The following is a 13,456-nucleotide window of genomic DNA, read 5'->3' as shown; positions in this document are numbered from 1 at the left end:
GTTAAGCGTCTCATGTGCGGTTGGTACCCACGGTGTGGAGGAGAGGAGACTGTCCTCCAGGCCCTGGGTACCATACCCCTGTAAAAAAAAGAATAAAAAATAAAAAATCGGGATATATTTACCTTCCGACGTCCCACGCTGCATTCCCGGCCTAAGCGTTCCCAGTAATGCCTTGCGGCAAGGTCCTGTGATGACGTAGTCTCGCGTGACTCTAGCGGTCTCGCGAGATCGCTATAGTAACGCGAGACCAACGTCATCACAGGTCTCGCAAGGCATTACTGGGAACGCTGAGGCCCGGGATGGCAGCGCGGGACGTCGGAAGGTAAATATACCCCGATTTTTTTTATTTTTTTATCATTTTTAACATTTTATCTTTTACTATTAATGCCGCATAGGCGGCCTCAATAGTAAAAAGCTGGTCACACTTATCAAACACTATGTTTGACGAGTGTGACCAACCTGTCAATCACTTTCCAAGCGATGCTTCAAATCACTTTGAAAGTGCTTGAGAAAATCGCTTCAAAATCGCGAACAGAATCGCTGTAAAATCGCGGTGAAATCGCGCGGAAAAAAACGCGCGATTTCTGGGAAGGAGACCGGTTTTCAGTGTGCGTTTTAACACGCAACGTGGGCACATAGCCTCAAGCTTTTGAAAATAAAATAAAATATAAACTTAGTAACATAGGAGCAAAGTCCTGCTCCTCTATCGAAAAACAAACAAGGGGGTACCATCACTAAACGTAGTGTCCGGTATTGTAGATATCTGGGTGCCCGCCAGGAGAGCTCCGACCAAGCCTGCAGTAAAAGGATCCAGGTGAAAGTATACATTCTAGGATTCCTTTGCAGGAGATCCTCTATGGGACCGCAGCCACTCGGTAGCCTCCGCCAGATCCGTGAAAAATTCGGAGGAACCCCCGTGGACAACCCGAAGCCGAGCTGGATAAATCATGGAGTATGCAATGTTCTTTTCCCTGAGCCGCTTCTTGATGTCAATGAACTGCGCACGTTGCTTCTGGAGTTCCATGGAGAAATCCGGGAAGATTGAGATCACGGCGTCGTTGAACTTGATGGGGCTCTTTTGTCGTGCGAGGCGTAGAATGGTGTCTCTATCTTTATAGTTGAAGAGACGTGCCAGGAAAGATCTAGGTGGGGCTCCCGGTGGTAAAGGTTTGATGGGGACTCTGTGGGCTCTCTCAATGGCGAACACCGAGGAGAACTTATCTCCCAGAGAGGTCTTAAGCCAGCTTTCTAAGAATTGTTCAGGGTGTTGACCTTCAGAGCGCTCAGGCAGACCGATGACACGGATATTATTCCGCCGCATTCTGTTTTCTAGGTCGTCTGCCTTTTGCCTCCAGGCGTTCATAGATCCCGCTACTTTATTTAACTTAGCCTCCATTGGCGTAATGGTGTCCTCCACCTGGGACACTCTCGCCTCCACCTCCGTGATGCGCCCTCTCATGGCCTGCATGTCGTGATGGAGTCTCCCCACCTCGGTGTAGACATCTTCTATTTTCTCCGTCAAGGATGTCCTAGTGAGGGAGATAGCCTGCATCAGCTGTTCAGATGCCTGTTTAAGGGTCATTTCCTCCTGTTCAATCTCCTCTCCACTTCCTGAGGTACGATTTTTACGCTGAGATTACGAGGGGGCATTTCGTAAAGTGCGTGCACTCTCAGAAGGGTCAGATCTGGCAAATTCCTTCAATTTTTCTGCCGCTGTCGATCCCTTAGATCGGTTCATGATTAAGAGCCGTGAAATACCCCGGTATAGCTGACGTTATACAGTCCAGGAGTCTTCCTGCTGAAGTTATATATGCACAGTAGGAGCCACACTTATTAATTGCAGACTGGGAGCAGAATCCGTATGGATACAGTCAGAATGTCACCAAGGCTCCTATGGCAGGGGGGAAAGGGGGAGGAACTTCCACCCTCATAGACAGCAGCAATGGGAGGGGGAGCAGTATAGTGACACTAGCAGGCCAGCAGTTCAATTCACAGAAGAGGGAATCATGCGGGGCCCATTTTCCAGGGCACTCGCCACACTCCTCTTGAATCCTGCAGGATATGAGACGCTGCCCCCGCAACGCTGGAGACTGGACGCCGCGATCCCTCTGATAGAGCGTGTGTCCAAGATGGCCGCCGCTCCCAACAGGCCCCGCTGCCTACCCCTGTCTTCCAGGGCTCCTGCCCACCAGAGCCATCCAGCGTCTCTCCTCTGAGCTCCCGGGGGGTCTCGACACCAGCGGGCACCAAGCGCTGCCAAGTCCTGTGCTCAATACAGGCGGTAAGCGCAGGATGTACTCAGGATTAATGGGAGCTCCCGCAGCGTGCATCCTTCTCTCAAGCCCAGGTTGCTTTGATAGCAGCCTTCAGCACATCTGCATTGTTGGGTCTGGTGTCTCTCTTGACAATACTCCATAGATTAAGATCAGGCGAGTTTGCTGGCCAATCAAGCACAGTGATACTGTAGTTTATAAACCAGGTATTGGTACTTTTGGCAGTGTGGACAGGTGCTAAATCCTGCTGGAGAATGAAATTTCCATCTCCAAACAGCTTGTCGGCAGAGGGAAGCATGAAGTGCTCTAAAATTTCCTGGTAGACAGCTGCACTGACTTTGGTCTTGATAAAACACAGTGGACCTACACCAGCAGATGACATGGCTCCCCAAACCATCACTGATTGTGGAAACTTCACACTAGACCGCAAGCAGCTTGGATTGTGTGCCTCTACACTCTTCCTCCAGACTCTGGGACCTTGATTTCCAAATTACCGTATTTTTCCGACCATAAGACGCACTTTTTTCCCCCCAAATTTTGGGGGAAAGTGGGGGGTGCGTCTTATGGTCGCAATACACGGTACTAACCTTCTAGCTGGTGCGCTAGTGGCAGCGGGCGGGGCTCTGCGGTGCGGTGGTGGCAGCGGGCGGCGCTCTGCGGTGCGGTGGTGGCAGCGAGCTGTGCTCCGCTGCAGGGGGACGAGATCTCGTTGCCGAGATTTGAATCTCGTCCGAGATCTCGGGACGAGATCTGAACCCGCGCATGCGCCGTCCCCGGACCGGCGGCCATCTTCCCGGCGGCCATGCTCCCGGAGACCACCGCAACATGGTGGCGGCCAGCAAGGGATGTGCGGGGGCCTCCGGGCTGCGAAGAAATGCCGGCGGAGCCGCTGCCCCTGCAGCGGAGCACAGCCCGCTGCCACCACCGCACCGCAGAGCGCCGCCCGCTGCCACCACCGCACCGCAGCGCAGAGCCCACCTGCCCCAGCACAGCTGCCTCAGCCCCAGCACAGCTGCCCCAGCACAGCTGCCCCTGCCCCAGCACAGCTGCCCCAGCTCCAGCACAGCTGCACCTACCCCAGCACAGCTGCCCCAGCACAGCCCACCTGCCCCAGCGCAGCTGCCGCAGCACAACCAACCTGCCCCAGCACAGAGCCGCCACCGCACGAGCCTGGACCACTGAATGACCCCTGTGACTACTTCTCCACCTGTGCCGGATCCCTTCCCAGGTAAGCTGAATATGGAACGGAAATACGGACCCCCATTTGACACATTATTTTTTTTTTCCTCTATTTTCCTTCTGACAATTGGGGTGCGTCTTATGGTCCGGTGTGTCTTATAGTCCGAAAAATACGGTAAATGCAAAATTTACTTTCATCTGAAAACAACACCTTGGACCACTGAGGAACAGTCCAGTTCTTTTTGTCCTTGGCCCAGGTGAGTCGCTTCTGGCGTTGTCTATTGGTCATGAGTGGCTTGACACAAGGAATGCGACACTTGTAGCCCATGTCCTGGATACGTCTGTGTGTGGTGGCTCTTGAAGCAATGACTTCAGCAGCAGTCCACTCCTTGTGAATTTCTCCAAAATTTTTGAATGACCTTTTCTTAACAATCCTTTCAAGGCTGTGGTTATCCCGGTTGCTTGTGCACCTTTTTCTACCACACTTTTTCCTTCCACTCAACTTTACATAAATATGCTTGGATACAGCACTCTGTGAACAGCCAGCTTCTTTAGCAATGACCTTTTGTGACTTACCCTCCTTGTGGAGTGTGTTAATGACTGCCTTCTGGACATCTGTCAAGTCAGCAGTCTTCCCCATGATTGTGGATCCTACTGGAACAGACTAAGGGACCTTTTTAAAGGCTTAGGAAGCCTTTGCAGGTGTTTTTTGTTAATTATTCTAATTTACTGACATAATGATCATTGGCTGTAAGCCATAATCATCAACATTAACAGAAATAAACACGTGAAATAGATCACTCTGTTTGTAATAATATGTGAATTTCACTTTTTATATTGAATAACTGGAATAAATTAACTTTTTGATGATATTCTAATTTTGTGAGAAGCACCTGTAGATCCCAGCCTCTACATCTTTAAGACCCCTGAGTATAATGACCAGGACAGAACACGTAATACATATAAGACCCCTGAGTATAATGACCAGGCCAGAACATATAATAAATATAAGACCCTTGAGTATAATGACCAGGACAGAACTTATAATAAATATAAGACCCTTGAGTATAATGACCAGGACAGAACATATAATACATATAAGACCCCAGAGTACAATGACCAGGACTGAACATATAATACATATAAGACCCAAAAGTATAATGACCAGGATAGAACATTGTCAGGGATTTACTTGTCAAGCCAACTTTCCAGTTCCGGTTAGGAACTTGCAGCTCTCTGCCGCCCCCCTTACCCTCAGGTCAGTCTGGGAACTACACCTAGGATAAGTAGTAGCAAGAATGGATGCCTTGCAGTGTATTGGCTGGCTATTGGGCACTCTGCAGTGAGGTCGGTATGTATATTCCCAGTCTCAGGCAGGAAATACACACATAAACCTCCGTTCCATCACTGCCAGGGTCTCCCAAATCTCCCAGAACACTTTGCTGCCATCAGATCCTCATTTGATATTAAAACCAATATCAGGTCAGGGGCCCACCCACAAGGTAGCGTAATTTAGCGCGGAGGACGTGGCGGTTCGTCATAGTGCAAGGAAAACGAAACTAGTAAATTTTATAGATTTACTCCAGAAAATATAGGCAGTGTTTGCAAAAATACAAAATATGTTACAAAAGAGACAAAATACAATATATACAGATAGTTAGAAATAAAAGGGATTAAAATAAGCACTTACACATCTCGGTCACTGGTACGCCGTGTGGATGAGGGGGGAGGGGAAACTTCCCAGAACAGAAGAGTACAAATGCACAGCTGGCTGCAGCTGATTCCCCATGCAAAATACAACTTCCTAATTGAGCATCCTAAATTTATACCTTTCCCTTGCTGACCTCACTGGGGGGGCTGAGCTAGAGGATATATGCCCCCTTCTTCTTAAAAACTTTTACTTGTCATAACTCTGGGTGGAAACCTTGGAAAGAGACGACGGGTACCATTTTTCTTATTATGACATTATCTTTCATTTAAGACCAGACAAAACGTGTCTGGGTGGTGCAGGCAGGCAGAAATCCATTTCTCGGTTTCTGGCATCCCTATAGGCTACAAAACACTGCTGTGAATAGCTCTAATTATGCAGATTCCGCTAATATATTTGTCCTGTACCTATGACTATTCTGTGTTGTTAAATTCGAGTTTGAATGAACAAAAAAACGTGCTTAAACAAAGCCGGATTTACAGGTCAGGAGCTCACATTACACAAAGCTGGTATACCTGCAGGGAGGGGCGAGTGGACATCCCATCAGGGAGAACGAGGGGGCTAGTGCAGCTGTGAGGGGGATATTTGTGAGCTGTGCCTGAACATGGGGCTTTGTGTGTACACTGCACAGACCTAATGGGGAAGGGGGAGCATGTCCTTCAAAAAAGGTGATGGGAAGTCTGGATAGGTGCTTCTGTTACTTATGCAAGAACGTATATTTTCCTGACAAACATGTAACACATATAAGACCCGGAGTATCATGACCAAGAGTGATAATGTAATACATATCACCAGGCCTCTACATCTGTAGGACCAGTAAATATATATATTGACCAGGACTGTATATCTAGTATAGATAAGATAATACATACCACCACGACTCTATGGCCCCGATTCATCATTGCTGGTTCCCCAGTTTTCCAGAGTAATTTCCTTTTTCAGTGACTGTAATTTTTCCTCAACAAATTTTTCTTATACAGATGTTTTAGGCAAATTCATCAAATGCAACTTTTACAAAATGTCTCATTTATGGGGGGCACATCTCACTCCTGACCCCCCCTCTTCCTGGTGTAACGTTTCTAGAGGAATTTTCAATTTGGCAGGTTGTTTTTTTAAGACAAACATGCGACTTTTTAAAAAGTTGGTGACTTTTTGTGCTAAAAGATCACAAAAAGTTACATTAAAAGATACATTTTTGACATTGCGCCAAAGTTTATTAACCATATGCTCCATTTTCAAGAGACTAGTGGTAAAAAATTGTCAATGAATACCAAAATAGTCAAAAAATAGAAATGTGGCTTCAATAAATCACAAACGATGAATGGGGCCCTATGTCTTTAGGACCAGTGAATATATCTCATTAGGAGTACGAACATCTTGTGAAAAATATACAATATTCCCCCAGGACTCCACAGCTTTAGGACCATTTACCAAAGTTAATGAACAAGACTGAATATCTAGTAAAGAACATGTAATGTATGACACCAGTACTCCGTGGCTTTAGGACCAGTTACCATAAACTATGACCAGGCCTGAATAAACTCATAAAGAACAGGTAATACATGCCACCAAGACTCTACGATACCATTTACAATGACCAACACTGGATATCTCATAAAAACAGATAATATATGCCACCAAGACTCTACAATACCCAGAGGCGTATCACGGAGGGGGCAGCTAGGGCATGTGCTCTGGGCGCAGCCGGCGGGGGGGGGGGGGCGCAGTCGGGCTGCCTAATGCAGCAGTCCGCAGTGTCTGCCCCCGGCGGCGGCATTCTGCCGCCCCCGGCCTGGGAGTCAGCCGTTCTCTTTATCGGCTATCAAGCAGACAGCCAGCGCAGAGAAGCTGCCGTCTGCCGACTTTCAGAGAGCAATTGTACTGGCGTCTATACAGGCGCCGGTACAATTCAAGCTCTGACCGCCGGGTCAGAGCGACGTCAGCAGCGTAATCAGATGATGTGATCATGCTGCTGACGTCACTCGCCGGTGCCCAGGATAATGGTGGTAAGTGTGCTCCACTCTGAAGCTGAAGAACCACCGAAGATTAAGGGGGGGATACATAAAGTGTGGGGGTGTTGGAGTGGGGTAGGGAGGCACTTTATGTGTGGGGGAGATTTGGAGTGGGGATGGGTATATTTAATGTGTGGGGGCATATGGAGTGGGGATGGGGGGGTTATTTAATGTGAGGGGGCATTTGGAGTGGGGATGGGGGTTATTTAATGTGTGGGGGGATTCGGAGTGGGGATGGGGGGTTATTTAATGTGTGGTGGGATTTGGAGTGGGTATGGGGGTTATTTAATGTGTGGGGGCATTTGGAGTGGGGATTGGGGTTATTTAATGTGTGGGGGCATTTGGAGTGGGGATGGGGGGTTATTTAATGTGTGGGGCAATTGGAGTGGGGATGGGGTATTTAATGTGTGAGGCATTTGGAGTGGGGATGGGGGTTATTTAATTTGTGGGGCATTTGGAGTGTAGATGGGGAAGTTATTTAATGTGTGGGGGATTTGGAGTGGGGATGGGGGGTTATTTAATGTGTGGGGGAATTAGGAGTGTAGATTGGGAGGTTATTTAATGTGTGGGGGATTTGGAGTTGGGATGGGGGGTTATTTAATGTGTGGGGGGATTTGGAGTTGGGATGGGGGTTATTTAATGAGTGGGGCATTTACAGTGGGGATGGGGGTTAGTTAATGTGTGGGGGGATTTAGAGTGGGGATGGGGGATACGTAATGTGTGGGGGATTTGTCATGGGGATGGGGGGATTTAATGTGTGTGGGGGGATTTGGAGTGGGGATGGGGGGATTTAATATGTGTGGGGGGATTTTGAGTGGGGATGGGGGGATTTAATGTGTGTGGGAGGATTTGGAGTGGGGAAGGGGGGATTTAATGTGTATGGGGGGATTTGGAGTGGGGATGGAGTGATTTGGAGTGGGGATGGGGAAATTTGAGGACACAAAATGAAGAATATGTATGAGGAAACAGTATGGGGGTGAGTGGGGGGATGGGTGCAGACAGTATGGGGAGCGAATGGGTAAATGTATGTGGACACAGTATGAGTAGTGATGGGAAAAATGTATGTGGACACAGTATGGGGAGTGAGGCTGATGGGATGTGTGCACAGTATGGAGAGTCAGGGGTATGTGTGAGCAGACAGTATAGAGAGTGAGGGGGTAAATATATGAGGAGACAGTATGGTGAACAGAGGGATGTTAGAGGAGACAGTATGAGGAGGGAGTGGAATAGTGTGAGGAGACAGTATATTGCAGATATTTTTATTTAGGAGCATTATAATGACACTTCTATCTTTAAGGGGATCGTGTGAAGATTTGCTGCAGAAGACCGGAGAAGATGGAAGTCTGCAGAGACGAGATGTGGATGAGAAAACTCATCATGGGGTCTGGACAAGAAGAAGAAAAGGAGAATGACTGCAGAGACGACGTCATCTATAAGGTACCTGGATGTAAATATTATTTGTGATACTAACTTATTCTCATGTTTTTATTTGTTAGGAGCATTAAAGGGGTTGTCCAGGTTTGTACTGAGTCTGCAGTCATTCTATGTGACTGCAGACTTCTGAATTCTCACAGTGCTCACTGAACGTTGTAAGGATTCTCTCGTGTCGGTAATTTACATACATGCGGTCACATGCGGACTAGACATGTGTGGCCTCACTCCATGAAAATTAACGGAGTGAGGCCGGGCACGTCTAGTGGGAATGTGGACAGAAGTATATAAATCACATACTTGTGCTGACATGACTGTACATCGGCAAGGGAGAATCCTAAAAGTGTGCAGTGCATTCGTTGTGAGAATTCAGAAGCTGCAATGTCAGGATTCAGCGCTGCAGGTTCCAGTAGTCATCACACGGACACTTCACTTATATACGATTTTCATACTTATGGTCCTGTGACAACGAGCTTCTCTTCCTGCTTCTCTCAGTTTTTCACTGAACATTGAGAGCATTAGGGAGAGCAGCTCGTGGGTACATGACTAAAGGCCCCTTTTGCATTTATCGATGCACCTGCGATCCCGACCAGCGATATGACCCGGTCAGGATCGTTGGTGCATCGCTAAATGATCGCTAGTGAGCTGCCAAACAGGAAGATCTGACAGCGATGCAGCTGCGATACAGCGGACGATACTTACCTTTCAGACGCAGCGATCCTGATGTCCTCCATCCGCCTTCACGCGTCGCTCATCGGCGCCAGCAGAAAGCCCAGCAGGAAGCGCCTGACGAGAAATGGAGCTGCGCGATCAGCGATGGACAGCGGGGGAGCCGGTCGGAGATAAGTATCACACATAGCGATATCGCTAGCGATATCGCTATAACGTCACAAAATCGGTGATGCTTTAGCGATATTGCTATGTGTAAAACCCCCTTAACTGTGCAAATCACATGTGTGCTCGGGGGGGGGGGCGCCGAACCAAAGTATCGCTCCGGTTGCCAGAAAACCTAGCTACACCTCTGACAATACCATATACAATGACTAGGCCTGAATATCTCATACAGAACAGATAATACATGCCACCAAGACTCTATGATACCACTTACAATGACCAGGACTGAACATATGGCATATAACAGGTGACTGGTCAAGTCCTATTTGGTCAGTATTAAGGCTCATACAAACATGCGAGAAACTCGGACGATTCTCGCACGTCAATACCCGACACTGCCGCCGGCACTCGGATCGGAGCGTTCAGCTGCATGCATTTCTATGCAGCTGACCGCTTCGATCTGAGGTTCGGCGGCAGTGCCTGGTATTGACGTGACTCGTCCAAGTTTCTCACATGTGAGTATGAGCACCAAGTATGGACTGGGGCTGAAATTCAGCACTGGCATTTGAAATCACACAGGCCCAGTCCCCATCCCCAAGCACCAGATGGGATATATTACTAATATTAGGCTAGTTTCACACTAGCGTTTTTTGCCAGCAGCGCACACCGCCGCTAAGCCCCGCCCCCTGCCCGTCCCCTCCGGTCATCTCTGCCTAGTATCGCACACGGCTGCATGCGATCTGCACACCCTATCTTTAGCATACAGCGCGCAGACCGTGTGCTGACCGTGCGCTAGTAGAATTTAGTGTGCGCTGCGCCCTTTTGACGGTGCGCGCCGAACGCACCATGTTGCATTTTGGCGCGCTCGGCGCACCGTCAAAAGGGCGCAGCGTACGCTAAATTCTACTAGCGCACGGTCTGCGCACCCTATGCTAAAGAAAGGGTGTGCAGATCGCATGCAGCTGTGTGCGCTACTAGGCGGAGATGACCGGAGGGGGCGGGCAGGAGGCGGGGCTTATCGGCGGCGTGCGCTGCTGGCAAAAAACGCTAGTGTGAAACTAGCCTTACCCTGGATGGAGGAAAGCAAGATTTACTACAAAACCAATATTTCTAATGATACCTGTGGCCTGCTGGGGTAAGTGACGGAGTCAGCGACTTTGTGCTCCATCACAACTCTTAACAGTATGGGTGTGTTGAGAACACCGATTCTGCTAACATAGCAGACAAGGCAGCCCATGACCAGACAGGCCCTTCTGGCATTTGCCAGAATTGCCAGATGGCCAGTCCGGCCCTGATACACACCCACTGACAACACCCACTATTTCACACCGCTCATGTCTCTTACCTATGCCTGGGGCAACGTATATGAAGTAAAGGAATGAAGATGACAACGAGAATAGGAAAAGGATTGCAATGGCTGATCGATTTTGGATCTGCAAGATCTTCTTCATGGTAGGAAAGACCATAAAGCAATGGGGAATGTCAATGGAAAATGTTTCTAAAAGTGTAGAGCAGTCACAAAGACCCCTGATCACTTGGATCCCAAAGTGAAGGAGGCCAAAAGTTTCTCTAAGTCACTGGAATCATAAAGACAAAGGGGATTGTGTACTTCTCTAAATCATTGTGATTATGGCAAAGCTACTTCTCCACTCCAGTGGGATCCTTAAAATGTGTAGGATTTGTAGTTTTCCAGATCACAGGGATCCTAATAAGGAGAAGATTGTCCACTTCTCCAGATCATTGTGACCCTTAGGAAGTGTACTTCACTAGAACATTGGGACACTTAAGATGTCTAGGAAGTGTACCTCTCCAGATCACTGGGATACTACAGAGGAGGAGGCTGGGTACTTCTCCAGATCATTGGGATCCCACAGAGCAGGCTGTGTACTTCTCCAGATCATTGGGATCACACAGAGCAGGCTGTGTACTTCTCCAGATCATTGGGATCACACAGTGGAGGTTGTGTACTTCTCCAGATCATTGGGATCACACAGTGGAGGTTGTGTACTTCTCCAGATCAGAGCAGGCTGTGTACTTCTCCAGATCATTGGGATCACACAGTGGAGGTTGTGTACTTCTCCAGATCATTGGGATCACACAGAGCAGGCTGTGTACTTCTCCAGATCATTGGGATCCCACAGTGGAGGTTGTGTACTTCTCCAGATCATTGGGATCACACAGAGCAGGCTGTGTACTTCTCCAGATCATTGGGATCACACAGTGGAGGTTGTGTACTTCTCCAGATCATTGGGATCACACAGTGGAGGTTGTGTACTTCTCCAGATCATTGGGATCACACAGAGCAGGCTGTGTACTTCTCCAGATCATTGGGATCCCACAGTGGAGGTTGTGTACTTCTCCAGATCATTGGGATCACACAGAGCAGGCTGTGTACTTCTCCAGATCATTGGGATCACACAGTGGAGGTTGTGTACTTCTCCAGATCATTGGGATCACACAGTGGAGGTTGTGTACTTCTCCAGATCCCTTGGATCCAGATGAGGCTGAGTACTTCTCCAGATCCCTGGGATCCCACAGAGCAGGCTATGTACTTCTCCAGATGACTATTGGATGCCTATGAAGAGGGAGCTGATACTTTCCCAGAAGATAGACGTCCTGGACAGTTGGAAGCTGGGCTCTTCTCTTGGTAATCTAGATCCTGAGTAGAAGCCCAGGACCCTGGCACCCACCACTATGGCCCCGGCTTTGGAGGCTGGATGGTTGAGCCCAGGAGCCCGGCATCGGAGGCAGGTGACATCTCCAGCACTGGCAGCTGGGCGCCCTCACCCAGGTCACAGGGACTTCAGCTCTGGAGGCAAGCTAGCTCCCGAAATGACATGGGGACCTGCTATTAAGCCGGACTGTTCCTCTGATCAGGAGGCTGCTGGTGCTTAGGTCGGATGGGTGCCCTGATCGCAAGGGCCCGATTGTAACGATGTGTAATTAGTCCAGTGATGTCAGCGACTGCGATCCGTAGCACTGGCTCCAAAATTAGAGAGGACGCTGTGGCTCCAGGCAGCTCGGAAGCTGCTGGTACAGGCGGACCCTGGGAATCACCTTGTGAAGGGAAAGCAAAGAAGACGTGACACCGCGATGCCGATGCCAGGCAGAGGAGAGCATGAATGGGCAGACAGGCGAGGAGAAGGCGGAGCGGGGGCGAGGCGAGGACATGATGGTGGGCGGAGCCAGTATTGCCGGGGGTGTGGTCTGAGGCGAGGGTTTACCTCAGTCAGTGACTGCTCACAGAGAGCGGCGGGCGGTCGCTCTCACCGCTCTCCCCCGACTCTGCCTCATCCGCATCATCCCCTGCCCTCAGCTATTCTCCATGTCCACTATGTCTCAACTTCATCGCTTACTGATGTTCCTCCACCGTCCTCCTATTATTCTTCCACTTTTTCCCTGGTTTTCCGGTTATGTATCTGCTTTTTACATAATGGTCGTGTTACTGTTCTGTTTCTTCATTGTCCTGTTAACTTTCCCACTTGTTTTCCTTCGTTGTCTTCTGTGGTGTTCCTCGCTTCTTCCCTTGTCCTGTTATTTCTCCACTTTTTCCATCATCCTCCTTTTTATTCTTCCTCTGCTTCTTCCCTCATCATCATGTTATTCCATCCAGTTTTTTCTCTGCTTTTATACTCATTTATAGTTTTTGCCTTCTTTTTTCATTCTCTTTTCTTTTTTTTTCTCATTCTTTATTTTCTTCTTTAATCATTGTCATATTATTATCGCCTTGTTATTCTCCGCTTCTTCCCTCATTGTCCTGTTATTCTCCGCTTCTTCCCTCATTGTCCTTTTATTCTCCGCTTCTTCCCTCATTGTCCTGTTATTCCTCCACTTCTTCCCTCATCATCCTGTTATTCTTCCTCCGCTTCTTCCCTCATAGTCCTGTTATTCTTCCTCCGCTTCTTCCCTCATAGTCCTGTTATTCTTCCTCCGCTTCTTCCCTCAGCACCCTGTTATTCTCCGCGTCTTCCCTCATCGACCTGTTATTCTTCCTCCGCTTCTTCCCTCATCGCCCTGTT

The 13,456-nt window shown here is 48.7% G+C and overlaps 1 protein-coding gene across 3 annotated transcripts in view; it reads right to left on the bottom strand.

Moving 5' to 3' along the window:
- The window catches only part of B4GALT5 (beta-1,4-galactosyltransferase 5), an 89,770-nt gene extending 77,154 nt beyond the window's left edge, over positions 1–12,616 (bottom strand). For 2 of the 3 annotated variants that reach the window (XM_073580507.1, XM_073580509.1), the window contains exon 1: positions 10,783–12,616. In XM_073580507.1, the coding sequence (XP_073436608.1) occupies positions 10,783–10,903 (121 nt within the window). In that variant the 5' untranslated portion in view covers positions 10,904–12,616. The remainder of the gene's footprint in view (positions 1–10,782) is intronic. The other variant, XM_073580505.1, reaches the window with a different exon arrangement.
- Positions 12,617–13,456: the final 840 nt, after the last annotated feature.

This window comes from Dendrobates tinctorius, unplaced genomic scaffold (assembly GCF_039654945.1).
Source record: "Dendrobates tinctorius isolate UK_male_01 unplaced genomic scaffold, ASM3965494v1 ptg000065l, whole genome shotgun sequence".
Lineage (NCBI taxonomy): Eukaryota > Metazoa > Chordata > Amphibia > Anura > Dendrobatidae > Dendrobates > Dendrobates tinctorius.
This window is presented reverse-complemented; position numbering and strand designations above follow the sequence as displayed.